Source organism: Notolepis coatsorum (assembly GCF_963971535.1).
Source record: "Notolepis coatsorum genome assembly, chromosome: 6".
NCBI lineage: Eukaryota > Metazoa > Chordata > Actinopteri > Aulopiformes > Paralepididae > Notolepis > Notolepis coatsorum.
Genome location: NC_140170.1, coordinates 184,702,813 through 184,724,234, shown reverse-complemented (window position 1 = coordinate 184,724,234; position 21,422 = coordinate 184,702,813). Strand labels below are relative to the sequence as shown.

The 21,422-nt window shown below is 44.1% G+C and overlaps 1 protein-coding gene across 1 annotated transcript in view; it reads left to right on the top strand.

Annotated features, from left to right (window-relative positions):
* iars1 (isoleucyl-tRNA synthetase 1) overlaps positions 1-21,422 on the top strand; it is a 202,370-nt gene that overhangs the window by 123,357 nt on the left and 57,591 nt on the right. Inside the window, exons 24-25 of the mRNA XM_084315958.1 lie at positions 1,889-1,972; positions 10,328-10,502. Coding sequence (XP_084172084.1) covers positions 1,889-1,972; positions 10,328-10,502 — 259 coding nt within the window. The remainder of the gene's footprint in view (positions 1-1,888; positions 1,973-10,327; positions 10,503-21,422) is intronic.

Below are 21,422 nucleotides of genomic sequence, written 5' to 3'. Positions count from 1 at the left end.
TAACACTTTCACTACCACACTACAGAAGGTTAACTCTTTCACTACCACACTACAGACGCTTAACCTTTCACTACCACACTACAGAAGGTTAACCCTTTCACTACCACACTACATAATAATAATAGATCAAATTTATATAGCGCCTTTCATAGAACCCAAGGTCGCTACATAAGGTTAACACTTTCACTACCACACTACAGAAGGTTAACACTTTCACTACCACACTACAGAAGGTTAACCTTTCACTACCACACTACAGAAGGTTAACACTTTCACTACCACACTACAGAAGGTTAACCCTTTCACTACCACACTACAGAAGGTTAACACTTTCACTACCACACTACAGAAGGTTAACCCTTTCACTACCACACTACATACGGTTAACCTTTCACTACCACACTACAGAAGGTTAACCCTTTCACTACCACACTACATAAGGTTAACACTTTCACTACCACACTACAGATGGTTAACCCCTTCACTACCACACTACAGAAGGTTAACATTTCACTACCACACTACAGAAGGTTAACCTTTCACTACCACACCACAGAAGGTTAACCCTTTCACTACCACACTACAGAAGGTTAACCTTTCACTACCACACTACAGAATGTTAACCTTTCACTACCACACTACAGAAGGTTAACCTTTCACTACCACACTACAGAAGGTTAACCTTTCACTACCACACTACAGAATGTTAACATTTCACTACCACACTACAGACGGTTAACCTTTCACTACCACACTACAGAAGGTTAACCTTTCACTACCACACTACAGACGGTTAACCTTTCACTACCACACTACAGAAGGTTAACATTTCACTACCACACTACAGAAGGTTAACCTTTCACTACCACACTACAGAAGGTTAACCTTTCACTACCACACTACAGACGGTTAACCTTTCACTACCACACTACAGAAGGTTAACCTTTCACTACCACACTACAGAAGGTTAACATTTCACTACCACACTACAGAAGGTTAACCCTTTCACTACCACACTACATAAGGTTAACCTTTCACTACCACACTACAGAAGGTTAACCCTTTCACTACCACACTACAGAAGGTTAACCCTTTCACTACCACACTACAGAAGGTTAACACTTTCACTACCACACTACAGAAGGTTAACACTTTCACTACCACACTACAGAAGGTTAAACATTTCACTACCACACTACAGAAGGTTAACTCTTTCACTACCACACTACAGGCGATTCTCCAATGTGGACCTATTATTATCAGTCCAATATCCTGACCAGTATCCATGTTCATACCTATCTATAGCTGTTCTAATGTGTTTCAGTGGGGTTATGGTATCATGTGTCTTCTGTTCTGTTCTGATCCAGTGGGGTTATGGCATCATGTGTTTTCTGTTCTGTTCTGATCCAGTGGGGTTATGGTTTCATGCGTGTTCTGTTCTGTTCTGTTCTGATCCAGTGGGGTTATGGTTTCATGTGTCTTCTGTTCTGTTCTGATCCAGTGGGGTTATGGCATCATGTGTCTTCTGTTCTGTTCTGATCCAGTGGGGTTATGGCATCATGTGTCTTCTGTTCTGTTCTGATCCAGTGGGGTTATGGCATCATGTGTCTTCTGTTCTGTTCTGATCCAGTGGGGTTATGGCATCATGTGTCTTCTGTTCTGTTCTGATCCAGTGGGGTTATGGCTTCATGCGTCTTCTGTTCTGTTCTGATCCAGTGGGGTTATGGCATCATGTGTCTTCTGTTCTTTTCTGTTCTGATCCAGTGGGGTTATGGCATCATGTGTCTTCTGTTCTGTTCTGGTCCAGTGGGGTTATGGCTTCATGTGTGTTCTGTTCTGTTCTGATCCAGTGGGGTTATGGCATCATGTGTCTTCTGTTCTGGTCCAGTATCCACTGAAGGAGGTGGTGGTGATCCACCAGGACCCGGAGGCGCTGAGAGACATCCAGTCTCTACAGAAATACATCCTGGAGGTGAGGCTCATTCAACCATTTCATAATAGACTTGCATAGTTTGTGAGGCTGTTTGTTGAGCTAAATCTATACTTTATAGTATTGCTATCTGTCCATTCTCATTGTCAATTGAGACCATAAACCGTCCCTTCAAAATGGAAAAACAATTCAGCAATACGTTCTCATTTTATAGCGCCGTGAATATGAGCGTTATAAGGGATTTCGGCTGGGATATTTCCTGGAAGGCGAGATAAAGGCCGCTAAGCTACTAACGTTATATCCAATGGCATTTCGGTTATACAGAAGCTGAAGCTAAAACTCAAACTGCATATGATCGGTATGATGGTCCACCACGAATGCATGAAAGGGGTGCAGAAACGTCGTTTCTGATTATTGATTACCAATAACCGCGTTAGCCTCATTAGCCTCATTCATTGATGGAGTGGATGGCTATCAAAACAATGCCTGATCAGCGTGTAATGTACGTGAAAAAGATCTTACCGTGGGCCGGTTGGATCCCCCGAGCATTTCCCAGTTATCGAACGGCAACTCCGGTCAGAGAGCGGACACAGACACGGAGAATAGTCCTTTGTATTTATAAGCAAATTAAGGTTCTATTTTCCATCCTTATACATGTTATAAATAAAAGTATTGAGAATGATTGATTGAGAAAGTATTGAGCGTGGTTTCTGAAAACAGAATAAGAGAATATACAAATATACAGCACAGTCTCCTTTACAATTTGTTCCTCACATTCACACACCGACGGCGGAGGCGACCATGCAGGGTGCCGACCTGCTCATCAGGAGCAGTTAGGGGTTAAGCGTCTTGCTCAAGGACACTTTGACAGCGGGAATCTAACCAAGAACATCTGGATTACCAGACGACTGCTCTACCTCCTGACCCACTGTTGCCCCAATGTGGTCTTGTCATGATCATTAGGCACCGATAGTAGTAATTATATCAAGGTATCTTATCATGATCATTAGGCACCGATAGTAGTAATTATATCAAGGTATCTTATCATGATCATTAGGCACCGATAGTAGTAATTAGGGGTGCACCGATATATCGGTCGGGTATCGGTATCGGCCGATAAGTGCCTTGTTGACTGCTATCGGCCGATAAGCTCAAATGTGCCGATAGCAGTCGCCGATAACTAACCATCCATTTGTGTAGCGTCAAAAGGCAAAAAAAAAAATTCACTCGCGACCTACCTGCACAACGCCCGCCGTCCCCCCCACACACACACAAGCTACTGCATCAAAGTTACTATTTATGATTAACAAGGCATTCGTTTTGTGGCATTAACGTTATATAGTTAGTGTTACACGGACAATAACATCAGCATATTATTATTACCCATAGCAGCAAGGCATTACTCCGAGTCCGTTCATAGCCGGGAGGCAGAAGACTAACGTTACTGGTGAAAATGTGATTTACGTTGGAATACTCCTTTGCCAACTTGCTGTACTTTGCTTGCAGGTCTGCAGCCATTATTACTGGATTAAGAATAGCCCCAACTTTAGCCAACGTAACGTTATGGCTAAACCTTTAACATTAGTTAACCCTAGCTTTCGGTTAGCTGTTCAATGTTAATAACACAACCAAGCGAATCCATCAGAGCTCCCCATCAACACCGCTCTGTCGGGAGGATGGCATTTAAGAAAGTATCTGCTGTTAAAATGACACAAACATTCGTTTTGTGGCATTAACGTTATTATAGTTAGTTACACGTTCAATTACATCAGCATAGTATTTACCCGAAGATAGCAAGCAAGCCGTGCATAGCTCGGTTACATTCCGTTGCTCATTCCGTACCCAACTACACATTCTGCAATCTGTTAATAAAGTTTTCAACCAGACAAATGTATAGAAAGGCTTTGTTTTATTATAAAATTTGTTGCAGTAAAATCATTGTGTCTCGTTTGGCCATCCTGTGGAGCGCGCTGGTCGGCGGGCACTGCCGGGCAGCTAACGTATTAGCTTGTTGTGGTTCTAAGTTTGACTCGCATTCTCACAAGCAGATCAATGGCGGCATGCCCCGAAGTAGAAAAATGAATAAACGCTTGGTGGTAAGCAGGAGGTGGGTGCTAGCGGTGTGGCGTAATTGGCCGAATCGACTGTCAATCAAAATGGTTCCATTGCATTGGTTGAAAGCTCTGGTTGAGAGAATAGTATCCCGCTGCAGGCCGCCAGAATGGTTCCATTGCATTGGTTGAAAGCTCTGGTTGAGAAAATAGTATCCCTCTGCAGGCCGCCAGACGATACTGGGAGAGGGATCAGTGATACCATAAACATATTTCTTGATGTTTCCTTTTTTAAGTAAGTAAAGAGGCCTACAAATACAAACACACATACAAATATACAGTAGTTTCATTAAAAAAAATTAAAAAAAATTTAAAAAATTTTTTTAAAAAAATTAAAAATACTTATTTTTTGCCACAATTATCGGTATCGGTATCGGCCGATTGTGTTAGTTGAACAATCGGTATCGGTATCGGTGGCCAATTTTCATATCGGTGCACCCCTAGTAGTAATTATATCAAGGTATCTTATCATGATCATTAGGCACCGATAGTAGTAATTATATCAAGGTATCTTATCATGATCATTAGGCACCGATAGTAGTAATTATATCAAGGTATCTTATCATGATCATTAGGCACCGATAGTAGTAATTATATCAAGGTATCTTATCATGAGCATTAGGCACCGATAGTAGTAATTATATCAAGGTATCTTATCATGATCATTAGGCCACCGATAGTAGTAATTATATCAAGGTATCTTATCATGATCATTAGGCACCGATAGTAGTAATTATATCAAGGTATCATGATCATTAGGCACCGATAGTAGTAATTATATCAAGGTATCATGATCATTAGGCACCGATAGTAGTAATTATATCAAGGTATCTTATCATGATCATTAGGCACCGATAGTAGTAATTATATCAAGGTATCTTGTCATGATCATTAGGCACCGATAGTAGTAATTATATCAAGGTATCTTATCATGATCATTAGGCACCGATAGTAATTATATCAAGGTATCTTGTCATGATCATTAGGCACCGATAGTAGTAATTATATCAAGGTATCTTATCATGATCATTAGGCACCGATAGTAGTAATTATATCAAGGTATCTTATCATGATCATTAGGCACCGATAGTAGTAATTATATCAAGGTATCTTATCATGATCATTAGGCACAGATAGTAGTAATTATATCAAGGTATCATGATCATTAGGCACCGATAGTAGTAATTATATCAAGGTATCTTATCATGATCATTAGGCCACCGATAGTAGTAATTATATCAAGGTATCATGATCATTAGGCACCGATAGTAGTAATTATATCAAGGTATCATGATCATTAGGCACCGATAGTAGTAATTATATCAAGGTATCATGATCATTAGGCACCGATAGTAGTAATTATATCAAGGTATCTTATCATGATCATTAGGCACCGATAGTAGTAATTATATCAAGGTATCATGATCATTAGGCACCGATAGTAGTAATTATATCAAGGTATCTTATCATGATCATTAGGCACCGATAGTAGTAATTATATCAAGGTATCTTATCATGATCATTAGGCACCGATAGTAGTAATTATATCAAGGTATCATGATCATTAGGCCACCGATAGTAGTAATTATATCAAGGTATCACAACCGATTTGACAATGATCCCCCTCTCCTCTCCTCTCCTCTCCTCTCCTCTCCTCTCCTCTCCTCTCCTCTCCTCTCCTCTCCTATCCTCTCCTATCCTCTCCTTCCTCCCTCTCCTCTCATCTCCTCTCCTATCCTCCCTGCCTTCTCCTCTCTTATGCGTGATTTTTTTCCGTAGCCGCATTTCTCGAAGACGCTCTCTGATTGGCCGACGCCTGTTTCTACACTGGTTAAGCTTAGGCACTCTTTCGAAGTTGGGCAAACGCCCAATCAGAGGCCAATCAGAGAGCGCCAGTCAGTGCCAATCAGAGAGCGTCTCAGAGAAATGCGGCTACGGAAGAAAATCACGCCTCTCTTATCCTCTCCTCCTATCCTCTTCTCCTCTCTCCTCTCCTCTATCCTCCCTCTCTTCTCCTCTCTCCTATCCTCTCCCCTCTCCTCTCCTCTCTCCTCCATCTCCCTCATCTCATCCCTCTCCTCTCCCTCATCTCATCTCATCCCTCTCCTCTCCCTCATCTCATCTCCTCTCTCTCCTCTTCTGCTCTCATCTATCATCTCTCCTCTCGCTCCTCCCTCTTCTCTCTCCTCCCTCTCATCCCTCATATCTCCCCTCCTCTCCTATATCTCCTCTTTCCTTTCCCCTCCCCACAATCCCTCCTCTCTCATATCTCCTCTCCTCCCCCTCCTCTCTCCCCTCCCCTCAATCTCTCCTCTCTCTCATATCTCCTCTCTCCTCTCATCTCCTCTCTCCTCTCCTCTCATCTCCTCTCCTCTCTCATCTCCCCTCCTCTCTCATCTCCTCTCCTCTCTCATCTCCTCTCCTCTCATCTCTCCTCATCTCCCTCTCCCCTCATCTCCTCTCTCCTCTCATCTGCTCTCCTCTCTCATCTCCTCTCCTCTCATCTGCTCTCCTCATCTCCTCTCCTCTCATCTGCTCTCCTCTCATCTCCTCTCCTCTCTCATCTGCTCTCCTCTCTCATCTGCTCTCCTCTCTCATCTGCTCTCCCCTCATCTCCTCTCTCCTCTCCTCTCATCTGCTCTCCGCATCTCCTCTCCTCTGCTCTCCTCTCATCTCCTCTCTCTCATCTGCTCTCCTCTCTCATCTGCTCTCCTCTCATCTCCTCTCCTCTCATCTGCTCTCCCCTCATCTCCTCTCTCCTCTCCTCTCATCTCCTCTCCTCTCTCATCTGCTCTCCTCTCATCTCCTCTCCTCTCTCATCTGCTCTCCTCTCATCTCCTCTCCTCTCATCTGCTCTCATCTCCTATCTCCTCTCCTCTCATCTGCTCTCCTCTCTCATCTGCTCTCCTCTCATCTCCTCTCCTCTCTCATCTGCTCTCCTCTCTCATCTCCTCTCATCTCCTCCTCTCTCATCTGCTCTCCTCTCTCATCTCCTCTCTCATCTGCTCTCCTCTCATCTCCTCTCCTCTCTCATCTGCTCTCCTCTCATCTGCTCTCCTCATCTCATCTCCTCTCTCTCATCTGTTTAAAGGTTCTTCATTTATCGTCTTTCTTTTGGTTTTCCTCAGTGTTTCTTTAAAGAAAAGGGGTGTAATAAACACGCTGATGCCTCAGCAGAGCCTGGAGGTTGAAGAGCCCTTGCATACAATTATTATTCCTGCACTCAAAACGCATTGTTCCTGTGAATCCGGTTTCAGTGGAAGAACAGAATAGGGCTTATTCCGTCGACGCTAAATTAGGAATGCTCTCCTCTGCTCTTTCCTAGAATAGGGGCATATAGTCGGGCTGGGGTTTGGCCAGAGAGGGCCTCAGTGTCTTGTTTCTCCAGAGCTGGTGAGGAAGTAGCAGAATTTTCAGCTTGAAATTATCCAAAACCTTGGCCACTTTCTGTCGCGTCCTCTGACCGGTCCTTCATCACCTCGTCTTCACGTGTCCAGTCACCATGGAAACGTGTCACGCCGCAGTAACAATCATCCGTGTTAGGGGGCGACAGCAGCTCTCGGGAGGTGGAGCAGTTAATGTCTGGTAATCCGGAGGTTCCCGGTTCGATTCCCGCTCCTCCCCGGGCAGTGTGTCGAAGTGTCATTGTGCTCAAGACACTTAACCCCTAACTGCTCCCGATGAGCAGGTCGGCACCTTGCATGGGCGCCTCCACCGTCGGTGTGTGAATGTGTGAGTGACTGGGTAGAATGTGAGGAACAAAGTGTAAAGCGCTTTGGATAAATGCACCATTACTTAGGCCTAAAAAAAATGCGTTGGTTCCGGTTGCCGACCGACCCTGCCGATTTAGGTGCGACCCAATTTTTTTATTTTATGAGTTTAATTTTTTTTTTATAATAATTACAAAAAAATTTAATTACAAATATTTACAATAAAGTTTCATAAAAATCTTAGTCAAACCTTTAGTATTATGGATATTAAACATGCTGGCAGAGTACATGCATCCATGTTGTTGTGAACATTTTAATTAAATAAAGAAATTCCCTATCCATAGTTGCCGTGGGAAAAAATATAATTAAATAAATTCCCTACCTACCCATGGCATTAACTGACAACCAACAGGAACCAAATTTTTTTTTTTTTATGCCTTAACCATTTATATACCGTAGTTATATGGATTAACGAAAGCCTCCCATGCAAAGGATTACAGAATTAGCTTGTGACTGAGTACCAGTACCTGTGAATCGATACCCTTACCCAACAGTACTTTTTTTCTGTACTTTAGATGGAGAGAGTCTGAACAGAAACCGCAAAAGTCGTCTTGCGGTCTCACTTTTAATGTTGCGTTTAGACTAGTGTTTTGGGATGGAATTCTGCGTGCAGACGAGGCGGTAAAGACTCGAGACGACGGAGCCCCGCTGTCACACGATTGGCGCATATGTCACATGACGTGCTGTGAAGACCCGCCCTACTCTGCCTCTGATTCGCAGACTGTGGGTGGGTAATGTGATTGGACCAAAGCAGAGTCACTCACAGACAGTGGGTCCAGTCACGCCGCGGGACAGATTCTTGTGTATTTAAAAGTACTGCCAATGTAGCCTTCAGGTGATCGCCATGAGTAGAATCAGACATGCTTTGTTTACGCTTCTAGGCTACTGGCGCATGCCTGTGATGTAAGCAGTACACGCGACGAGAGCCTTGACAACTCTTTCGTCATAGTTTTATGTGGTTTGACTGTTCAGATGAGAGCGCGGAGGTTTATCGTTTCTAGGATTTCCACCCTGGAAGGTGGTCTCACTTTTTTGCGGATTCTCCCCGTAAAAACGCTGTTGCCGTATAAACAAAAGGCACATTCGAAGAAATATTTTGCCGGTTTCACCCACGAGCATTCCCGTCTAAACATGGCCTTAGTCTCAAAAATTGTTATCTACCTACCTCAGTTGTAAAAAATGTGTGCAAACTTCAAATAATTTCTTATCGTTATTATTTATTTAGAACAATTTGTTAACTCTTTCAGTGCCACGCCTGGTTTTCCGTTTTACCGCTTGAATGCCACCATCGGCGCCAATGTTAACGTTAATATCGCCTAATCTATGTTTTAAATTATGGCTTTGTGTCTAATCTGCCCATCGCATTATCAAAGACTATTTTCCAGTCAGTGCTGTGAAGACAGATTGTTTTTTTATCGCGTCGTTTCCGTTTCAGAGCAGTTAGAAAAGCCCCCGTTTTGATATAAAAAACAGCTCATTCTGGAGCATTCTATGAAAATCGTCTTTTAGTGGAATATTCCACAACGTTGATATTCGTCGGCCTTTTTATGAATCGTTTTCAAATAAACGCTAGATGATCAATATTATACGTGCACGCAAGCACATTACGGCCGCGCACTGATAATCGCTCCGTTGATTTCCTCTTGGACTTTTACAGTGAAACCGAAAGAAGACATTTCACAAAACAGCTTATAACTTCATCAAACTTACTCCGATTATCCTACCACTGATAACATAGAGTCCTTACCTGACATCAGATGGTATCCAACTGGTATATTCCAATTCCTGATCACCATTCGAAAAAATCGATACGTGTATGGATCCAACGCGACACAGTAGATCTCCATTATCCGCGGGGATATGAGGCTCCAGAATGAACTGTAGTAACCCCGGCTGGATCAGTGAACTGGAAAATGTGGAGTACCGGATTTTTTTCCCCATTCATTTTCATTGAGTCCATTCCAAAATCACTTATGTCATCTGGGAGACGACAGGGGGCACTTTTTTCCACAGTGATCACCGGCGCAGCTCGGCTATAGTCGGGTAGGCTCGGGTGATGCAATCATTTTTCAGATCGCAAAAAAAAAAAAAAAAAATAATAATTCCGAGAAATCTCGTGAGTGGCACGCAACCACCTATAAAAAAACCTGAGAAATCTCGTGAGTGGCACTGAAAGAGTTAATATATATATATATATATATATATATATATATATATATATATATATATATATATATATAATATTGCAGCAAGCGTTGTCTGCATCTAGCTTTGTAAAATGTAACCACACTGTTTTTCGGCTCGCCATTGCCCCGACTGCTTTGTTGTTGAATCGAGTCAAAAAGGTCAGCGTGTATTGTGCGCGTGCGCGTGAGCGTGCGGCACACTTCATAGGTTTCGTTTCGCTGTAAACGTTGCGTTACCGAAATAACCACACCTTCCGCGTTTTTTACCGCGTTCGAAAAGGTATTCAACTCATCAAAAGTTTGTGTGCGTTTGTTTTTCGTGTCACGCAGGAGCTGAACGTGCGTCAGCTGACCATGTCGACGGACAAGGACAAGTACGGCATCAGCCTGAGGGCGGAGCCAGATCACATGGTGCTGGGGAAGAGGCTGAAGGGGGCCTTCAAGGCCATCACCGCCTCCATCAAGGAGCTGACCAATCAGCAGCTCGAGGCCTTCCAGAAGACGGGTAGGCCTCTATTCACCCTCATGTTTCTAGGCAACAGGTGCTCTTCCTCTCTCTCCACCTCTTCCCCTCTCTCCACCTCTTCCTCTCTCTCCACCTCTTCCTCTCTCCACCTCTTCCTCTCTCACTCTCCACCTCGTCCTCTCTCTCCACCTCTTCCTGTCTTTCTCTCTCCACCTCTTCCTCTCTCTCCACCTCTTCCTCTCTATCCACCTCTTCCTCTCTCTCCACCTCGTCCTCTCTCTCTCTCCACCTCTTCCTCTCTCTCTCCACCTCGTCCTCTCTCTCCACCTCTTCCTCTCTCTCCACCTCGTCCTCTCTCTCCACCTCTTCCTCTCTCTCCACCTCTTCCTCTCTCCACCTCCCATGAGGTCGTGGCACAATATAAGATATATATATATATTAACCTTCAATGTCCGTCAGTGTTGACTGAGAAATATGAAGCCCCTTGATTGATTTATTTACAGGTATCCGTGTTATAAGTAATACTCAACAAAAATATAAACGCAACACTTTTTTTGCAAAAAGATTGTTAAAATAAAGGATCTTAAGACTATTTCTATGTACACAAAAGGCCTATTTATCTCAAATCTTGCTTGCAAACTTGTTTAAATCTGTGTTAGTGAGCACTTCTCCTTTGCTGAGATAATCCATCCACTTGACAGGTGTGGCATACCAAGATGCTGATTAGACGACATGATTATTGCACAGGTGTGCCTTTTAGGCTGGTCACAATAAAAGATCACTCTAAAATAGTGTTGTCACAATACTGGAATTTCGACTTCGATACGATACCTTGAAAAGTATCGATATTTCGATACCATTTCGATACCAAAAAATAATAAAAAATAATAATTATTATTTTTCTTTATTTTTTTTAAACAAATTTAGCTTTTGTTCGTTGATTCTCCTTAGCTTCTCTCTGGTACTATTATGAGAAGATAAATATAACACTTTTAAAACCCTTTGTTTCTGTCTAAAGAAAGAAATAGCAAACATGACTCAGTTATGCAATAGTGCTGCTGCTTTTTATTTGGTTAAAATATTTTAGTTAATAAGACTAAAATATATGACTACAACAATTTTCATATGAGAGAGAGAGAGATTTCTCCGGAGCTATGCTCATGAAAACGGGGTAACGTTAACCTCATGTCAAGTGTAGTATTGTATGACCTCGACATAACGTTTAAACGTTAACGTTACTCCGTTTTCCATGCAGTAATTATATTGTGAATTATAAAGGTGGCCGGCTAGCTAGCATAAGCTAACGGAGGAACGACTAGCAGTAGCTAACGTTAGCTAATAGCTGTAACGTTACTAACGCAACGAATCGGCTGTTGATATTATGCGCCATCAGTAGACAACGTATCATGTATTAAACTAGAGTTAATGGTTTAATGCTTCAGTCACAGTGACGTTGAAAGGGCAGCTGTCACGAACCTCTTTCATTTCTTTATGGAGATCCGCGTGCCGGTCCTTCAGGTGTTTTGCCATATTTGTGGTGTTTGCGCCTTTCGTTGGCACTGCTCTGTAACACCGCTTGCAAATGGGCATCATGGCATCTTTAGCTTGTCCTTCGTTGTTTACTTCAAACCCGAAGTACCTCCAAACAGCACTTCTGCCGTTTTCTTTATCTTTAAGGACAAGTTGTGGAGGCTCTGCTGCCTCTGCATTTGCCATCTTCAGCTAAAATGTTTGTTTACAAACTGAAGACGGCTCTGTGAGGTGGAGGGCTGGAGGAGGCGCAGGGGCAAGCGTGCTCTGAACAGCGTGTCGACAACTTCCGGTAGAACACTGCGAGCAAGCCAGCTGGTATCGATACTGCAGAAAGTATCGATATTTCGGGAAATGAGTATCGAAACCGTTTTAAATATTCAGAATCGATATGTATCGATTTTTCGATATTTTTGACAACACTACTCTAAAATGTGCAGTTTTATCACATGGCACGATGCCACAGATGTCACCAGTTTTGCGGGAGCGTGCCATGGGCATGAATGTCCACCCGAGCTGTTGCCCATGAATTGAATGTTCATTTCGAATCAATAAGCCGTCTCCAAATGAGTTTTAACAGAAGTTGGCAGCACATCCAACCGACCTCACGATGAATTTGGAGACGGCTTATTTGTAGATAAGCATATTGTGGCCTTTTATAGTGTGACCAGCCTACCGCAAAAACCTGTGCAATAATAATCAATACTTTGATTCCTCTTGTTATATACATTTTACGTTTTTTTAAAACGTACGTGTCGTGTCTAGAAATGTGTTTTTTTTTTTTTTTTTTTTTTATATACTTCACATAGAACACAGACAAAAGCAATCCCAAGTAAATGTATTTTTTTTTAAATACATTAGCAGCACAGTTGTTTTCGACCCCCCCCCCCCCACGCATATATTTTTTCCTCCCCTTAATCCTAATCTTAACCCTTTCACTGCCACGCGACAGAAGGTTAGCCCTTTACTATCACACAAATGCGGAGCTAATGATGCTAATGATGGAGCATCGCCGTCGGTTGTGTGATAGTAAAAGGGCTAACCTTCTGTATTGTCACAGTGAAAGGGTTAACCGGCTGTCGTGTGGCAGTGAAAGGGTTAATTAATACCGGGCAGGTTAATTAAAAACAAGTGGCCGCGGTGACGGTCTGGCACAGACGGGCGCTTCCTCTGCCGGCCGCTCCCAGGTAGAAGGCACGCCGGGGCCCAGGGCCGCCTGGGAGAAGAGGCCAGCAGCCGAGGAGGTCGACAAGGCTGTGGGAAGCTTCCACTTCCAATACCCTGGACCTCCACATATCCGAGGACTTGACATTGACCACACACATTGACAGTGTAGTCAAGAAGGCATGGCAACGTCGCTACTTCCTTAGGCGCCTAAGAAAGTTCAAAGTGAGTCAGAAGATCCTTAACCCTTTCAGTGCCACGGACGACATATCTCGTTTTATTAGCCCCCCCACTGAGTGCCCACGACGACAAATATCACCTTGCACCTTACCCTAAGTTGTACCTCATCCCATTTCTGGCATTGTACTGTATTTTGTAACTCTGTAACTTTTTTTTCTACTCTGCATTGTATATATGTATATTGAACACTTGTTTACACTTGTTTACGTACTTTTGACTTTCTATTTTATACTGATCTATTTTTATCTAGCACACTCTCGGGAGCAAAACAGAAAAAAAGCATTTCATATAAAAGTATTCTGTATTTTTGTACGACGACTAATAAAGAAACTTGAAACAATGCGCTACCCCACTGCCACCTACTAGGGATGCTCGATATTGGCTTTTTTACCTATACCGATATTGTCCAACTCTTAATTTCCGATACCTATATCAACCGATACCGATATATGCAGGGCCCCCCCCCCCCCCCCCAAAAATTGAATAATTTCAGGTAATTAACATTACATATATCTTGTTGTGGAATTAACACAACATTATGCATACTTTTGACAATAAATAAAATCAGAATTTGTTCTTACTTGCTTGCCTGGGTAAATAAAGGTTATAGAAATGTAAACAAAAAATAATAATAATTGAAAACCGATACCGATATTTTCCGATATCACATTTTTATGCCGATATCGGCCGATAATATCGGACATCACTGTCACCTACCCACGAGCCCACTTTGGGTCGCGACCCGTAGTTTGAGAACCACTGTTCCAGAAGACAGAGCTCCGCGCGGACAGGTCGTCGCACCGGTTCATCCAGAGACCCTTCTGTGAAGCTGAACTGCATGCGCCTCCCAACACGAGTCACCAAATAAGAGCCTGAGTCGAGTCCCCGTTACCCGAGTCCGAGTCATCGAGGTTGAGTCCACTCTAGTGATGCACGATATATCGGCCGCCGATATAATATCCGCCGATATGTCCGTTTTCTTTACACATCGGTATCGAGGTCCGATATCAAGATAGGGCCGATATGGGCAGATATAAAAAAAATTATATATTTTTTTCTTTTTACATGTTTTGGCCTTAAATAGTTTCAAAATATCAGTCATTTCTGAAAATAAGTTAAAAAAAAAAAAAAAAATTATTTTTGGAAAATAGCTCTTTATTTGATTATCATAAAAAAGTGTTTTTCTATACAGAGATATCGACATCGGTAAATATCGGTATCGGCCAGAACAGCAATATTAATATCGGTTATCGGTATCGGCCACAATTTTCACATCGGTGCATCACTAGTCCACTCCACTCTGGCAGTCAAAGAGCTGACATACAAATAAAAAAAGGTCTACATCAAACATAAATGACACGGCGGTCACCGCCGAAATAAAATAATGTTATTATAGCCATCAATATCTTATGTCAAATTATTAGGGCCTATTACAATTTTCTTTTATAAATAAATAACTATTTATCAATGAACATGTCCTCATCTGCACCTTCCGAGTCCGAATGCAGCCAATGCTCGAGTCCAAGTCCAAGTCATCGGTGCTCAAGTCCAAGTCGAGTCACGAGTCCTGAAAATCAGTCCAGGACTCGGGACTCGATGTCCGTCTGTAGGACATCTGGCAGGACGACCTAGAGGTAGAGAGGCCTTAGGGTCGCCTTAAGGTCGCCATAAGGTCGTCTTAAGGTCGCCATAAGGTTCGGCACAGACTGGCGGGTGTATGAGTGGCTGTGACCCGACGGACTGGCATTGCACGGACGGTGCCCACCATCTCTGTGCCCTTGAGCAAGCCACTGCGCCCTGACTTCTCTGAAGAAAATCCATGTGTGTCGGGTACGCTACTAATTACATGTGTATCTAGGAGGAATGTGTAGACAAATCGCCTTGTGACAGTAAAGTATTATTCTTATTATTATAATACCAGTAGTATTCTTCGTCTGCCATTATCCCACTGAAGACGCAATCTTTTTAACTCTCTTTGATTTCTTTGTGGTGGGCGGTGCCTTTTAATACCCGTGGCCTTCCTTACCTGCAACTCTGAGCCCACCGTCCCCCGAGGGGGGGGAACGGAAAATCAAAGCGTGGAAATCCAGGATTAGAGGGGAGAGGGAGAGAAAAGAGGGAGAAACACCGAGTGACTGTTTCACCCTCCCTGCGGGGTGCGGTGGAGAAGACGAGAGAAGAGAAACACGGTCACGGTTAGGCCTGCCACGATAACACATTTTGCTGGGCGATTAATTGCCCCCGAAAATATCGCGATAAGCGATATTATTGCGACCGGTTAGAGAATTTTTTTTTTGGAGAAATTTATTTCCCAAAACTTTTATTTTGAAGCCCACCGCTCCGTCTTTTCCGGTGTTTAAGACTTTTATTTTGAAGCCCACCGACCGGACCGGAAGTATTGTTGTGAAACACTGCAGACCACTGAATAGAGACGCGTCTCTAGGATTTCATAATCATTATGTTTGCAGCAGGCACAAGTGCAATAAACAAAGGATACAGTCACTGTGTATTCTGCCTCATTTATTGATTAAACAAAACCGACATCAACACAATTTGCCACCGAGCGGAGAGTTTAGTCTCGCAAAAAGATCGCTGACTTGTTAAGGCTTGTTGTTAGGTTAGGTGCTAATGTTGTGCTAGCGTTTTAGCATGGCTATCGTACATAGCGTGATCAATATAACTCGCTATTGATTGTTTGTATGAGTAACGTTAATGCTAGTAGAATAGACACAACGTGAGGTAATCACCATCCATTTTAAACCGGTTATTACCTAATGCTAACGTTAGCAAATAGACGCGACTGGTAGCGTTACAGCTTGTTAGCCTAATGCTCGTTAACGTTAGCATAGACAGCCTAGCTAACGTTAACGCTTGTAGAATAGACACAATGAGAGGTAACGTTAGCGTTAGCAGAATAGACACAACGAGGGTCTCGTTAATGTTGTTATTGATTGATTGATTGAAAACTGTGTTTACTCTGTTTGTATGAGTAACGTTAATGCTAGTAGAATAGACACCACGTTAGCCCCACGGAGATCCTGTGCTGTGCTCTGTAGTAAAGCCAGCGGCCCGCCTCCCAACACGGACAGTGACTGACAAGGGGCACTGGGTCCGCCTCATTAAAACAAACGCGCAAATAGCAATTAATCGCGCCCGTCAAAATCATTGCATTCATTTTAATTATCGCGGCAATTAATCGATTTATTGCTTATCGCGGCAGGCCTAGTCACGGTCTTCACTGGGAACACAGACGTGGGTAATTGTTGCTGCCGGCTGAATACAACGGATGATCCTGGGTGGAGATGTGGAGGGTTTGTTAAGAGACGTTTGTACCATCGAAGGACTGACTCAGAGGTGGGTCGGGGTGTTAAGACTAGAAGACTGATTCAGAGATGGGTCAGGGTGTTAAGACTAGAAGACTGACTTAGAGATGGGTTGGGGTGTTAATACTAGAAGACTGACTCAGAGATGGGTCGGGGTGTTAAGACTGAAGACTGACTCAGAGATGGGTTGGGGTGTTGAAGACACTTTAAGACTGACTCAGAGATGGGTTGGGGTGTTAAGACTAGAAGACTGATTCAGAGATGGGTTGGGGTGTTAAGACTAGAAGACTGACTCAGAGATGGGTTGGGGTGTTAAGACGAGAAGACTGATTCAGAGATGGGTTGGGGTGTTAAGACGAGAAGACTGATTCAGAGATGGGTCGGGGTGTTAAGACGAGAAGACTGACTCAGAGATGGGTTGGGGTGTTAAGACTAGAAGACTGATTCAGAGATGGGTTGGGGTGTTAAGACTAGAAGACTGATTCAGAGATGGGTTGGGGTGTTAAGACTAGAAGACTGATTCAGAGATGGGTCGGGGGTGTTAAGACTAGAAGACTGATTCAGAGATGGGTTGGGGTGTTAAGACTAGAAGACTGATTCAGAGATGGGTTGGGGGTGTTAAGACTAGAAGACTGACTCAGAGGTGGGTTGGGGTGTTGAAGACTAGAAGACTGACTCAGAGGTGGGTTGGGGTGTTAAGACTAGAAGACTGACTCAGAGGTGGGTTGGGGGTGTTAAGACGAGAAGACTGATTCAGAGATGGGTTGGGGTGTTAAGACTAGAAGACTGACTCAGAGATGGGTCGGGGTGTTAAGACGAGAAGACTGATTCAGAGATGGGTCGGGGTGTTAAGACTAGAAGACTGACTCAGAGATGGGTTGGGGGTGTTAATACTAGAAGACTGACTCAGAGATGGGTCGGGGTGTTAAGACGAGAAGACTGATTCAGAGATGGGTCGGGGTGTTAAGACTAGAAGACTGATTCAGAGATGGGTCGGGGTGTTAAGACTGAAGACTGACTCAGAGATGGGTTGGGGTGTTGAAGACACTTTAAGACTGACTCAGAGATGGGTTGGGGGTGTTAAGACTAGAAGACTGATTCAGAGATGGGTTGGGGTGTTAAGACTAGAAGACTGACTCAGAGATGGGGTTGGGGTGTTAAGACGAGAAGACTGATTCAGAGATGGGTTGGGGTGTTAAGACGAGAAGACTGATTCAGAGATGGGTCGGGGTGTTAAGACGAGAAGACTGACTCAGAGATGGGTTGGGGTGTTAAGACTAGAAGACTGATTCAGAGATGGGTTGGGGTGTTAAGACTAGAAGACTGACTCAGAGGTGGGTTGGGGTGTTAAGACTAGAAGACTGATTCAGAGATGGGTTGGGGTGTTAAGACTAGAAGACTGATTCAGAGATGGGTTGGGGTGTTAAGACTAGAAGACTGATTCAGAGATGGGTCGGGGTGTTAAGACTAGAAGACTGATTCAGAGATGGGTTGGGGTGTTAAGACTAGAAGACTGATTCAGAGATGGGTTGGGGTGTTAAGACTAGAAGACTGACTCAGAGGTGGGTTGGGGTGTTGAAGACTAGAAGACTGACTCAGAGGTGGGTTGGGGTGTTAAGACTAGAAGACTGACTCAGAGGTGGGTTGGGGTGTTAAGACTAGAAGACTGACTCAGAGGTGGGTTGGGGTGTTAAGACTAGAAGACTGACTCAGAGGTGGGTTGGGGTGTTGAAGACTGACTCAGAGGTGGGTTGGGGTGTTAAGACTGACTCAGAGGTGGGTTGGGGTGTTAAGACTGACTCAGAGGTGGGTTGGGGTGTTAAGACTGACTCAGAGGTGGGTTGGGGTGTTAAGACTGACTCAGAGGTGGGTTGGGGGTGTTAAGACTGACTCAGAGGTGGGTTGGGGTGTTAAGACTGACTCAGAGGTGGGTTGGGGTGTTAAGACTGACTCAGAGGTGGGTTGGGGTGTTAAGACTGACTCAGAGGTGGGTTGGGGTGTTAAGACTAGAAGACTGACTCAGAGGTGGGTTGGGGTGTTAAGACTAGAAGACTGACTCAGAGGTGGGTTGGGGTGTTAAGACTAGAAGACTGACTCAGAGGTGGGTTGGGGTGTTAAGACTAGAAGACTGATTCAGAGGTGGGTTGGGGTGTTAAGACTAGAAGACTGACTCAGAGGTGGGTTGGGGTGTTAAGACGAGAAGACTGATTCAGAGGTGGGTTGGGGGTGTTAAGACGAGAAGACTGACTCAGAGATGGGTTGGGGTGTTAAGACGAGAAGACTGACTCAGAGATGGGTTGGGGTGTTGAAGACTGACTCAGAGATGGGTTGGGGTGTTAAGACTAGAAGACTGATTCAGAGATGGGTTGTGGTGTTAAGACTAGAAGACCGACTCAGAGATGGGTTGGGGTGTTAAGACGAGAAGACTGACTCAGAGATGGGTTGGGGTGTTAAGACGAGAAGACTGACTCAGAGATGGGTTGGGGTGTTAAGACTAGAAGACTGATTCAGAGATGGGTTGGGGTGTTAAGACTAGAAGACTGATTCAGAGATGGGTTGGGGGTGTTAAGACTAGAAGACTGATTCAGAGATGGGTTGGGGGTGTTAAGACTAGAAGACTGACTCAGAGGTGGGTTGGGGTGTTGAAGACTAGAAGACTGACTCAGAGGTGGGTTGGGGTGTTAAGACTAGAAGACTGACTCAGAGGTGGGTTGGGGTGTTAAGACGAGAAGACTGATTCAGAGATGGGTTGGGGTGTTAAGACTAGAAGACTGACTCAGAGATGGGTCGGGGTGTTAAGACGAGAAGACTGATTCAGAGATGGGTCGGGGTGTTAAGACTAGAAGACTGACTCAGAGATGGGTTGGGGTGTTGAAGACTGACTCAGAGGTGGGTTGGGGTGTTGAAGACTGACTCAGAGGTGGGTTGGGGTGTTGAAGACTGACTCAGAGGTGGGTTGGGGGTGTTGAAGACTGATTCAGAGATGGGTTGGGGTGTTAAGACTAGAAGACTGACTCAGAGATGGGTTGGGGGTGTTAAGACTAGAAGACTGATTCAGAGATGGGTTGGGGGTGTTAAGACTAGAAGACTGATTCAGAGATGGGTTGGGGTGTTAAGACTAGAAGACTGATTCAGAGATGGGTTGGGGTGTTGAAGGCTGACTCAGAGGTGGGTTGGGGTGTTGAAGACTGACTCAGAGGTGGGTTGGGGTGTTGAAGGGGAACGTTGCCTATTTACAGCATTGCAAGGCGTCTTTTACTTACCGTCAGGCAGTGTTGTAGTCTAGTCACTAAAGTCCAAGTCGAGTCTCGAGTCCCCAGTGTTCGAGTCCAAGTCATCAAGGTTGAGTCCACTCCACTCTGGCAGTCAAGACATAAACATAAATGACACAACCTCTTCTGCACCTTCCGAGTCCGAATGCAGTCAACGCTCAAGTCCAAGTCGAGTCATCGGTGCTCAAGTCCAAGTCGAGTCTCGAGTCCCTGAACATCAGTCCTGGACTCGAGTCCTACAGCACTGCCTTCAGGAAGTACTATGATGATGAGAAGGGTTTGACTCTGTTTCAGTCAGGGTGCTGTAGGCTCGCTGTATCAGGACTAGGGATGGGTACCTTTCACATTTGAACCGTTACCGGTACCTGTGAATCGATACCGGTACCCAACGGTACCTTTTTTCGGTACTTTAGTCTCTAAAAATGTTTATCTACCTACATCAGTTGTAAAAAAGAAAAAAAAAAATTCCAAACTTAATATTTAATAAATAAATAATGTATTATTATTACATTATTATTATTTACATCTTACTGATGTAAAGTATTTTACAACTGATTAAACAAACAAACAATCTAGCAGCAATGAACTACTCTGCTGATGATTGAGTATTCTAGCAGTTATTTTTGCTCCTCCCCCGCTTTGGAGAAGAGAAGACCCGCTCTGCGGTGTGTGTGTGTGTGGCTTGTTGTTTACCGACGTCACATCCTCTACTCTGTCCTGACTGAGTTGTGCCGGCTTGCACTGTAGCCCTAGGAGCTAACGTTATGTCCGACGATTAGCTTAGCTAACGTTAGCTTAAGAACTTTAAACGGGTTACAAATATGTGAAACTATGAAAGGAGTAAGCCGACCGCTAAAAATAAAACCCACCGCGGCAGCGCGAGCACATAGCAAAAGAACGTTTGGAGATAGTGGTGTTTCTTTTTTTAAAAACTTAATTTTTTAGCGTTTATCGCTTTTTCTGGTCAAGCATGACCGACAGTTGTAGGGTGAAACGGGAGAGAGAGCAGGGGGAGACATTCGGCAAATGACGGCGAGTCCGGGAATCGAACTCGGAGTCAACCAGATCCGTGACGCAGCACGGAGTCCCGCGACGCAGCGCGAGGTAACATGGTGTGCTACTGGAGCACCCGATAGTGGTGTTTCAAGAGACTGGCTACAGTAATATGATGCTGGGCTGTAGTGATCAGTTGTTCCGTGTGGCGCAAGTATGTAAAAAAAGAAAAACAGAAACAACACGTTTGTCATCTGTAGTAAATAAATTAAGCTGGAATCCATTCGTGACCATGAACAGAGCCAGTGTCCCATTGTGTCCCGGATTCAATCTCCTCTCCTCTAAAGACGCTCCGTGGCTAACAGCCATGTCAGACAGAGCAGATGTGGAAACTGAGCCTACACTTTCTAACAACCTGCCCCACTACCAAGATAGAT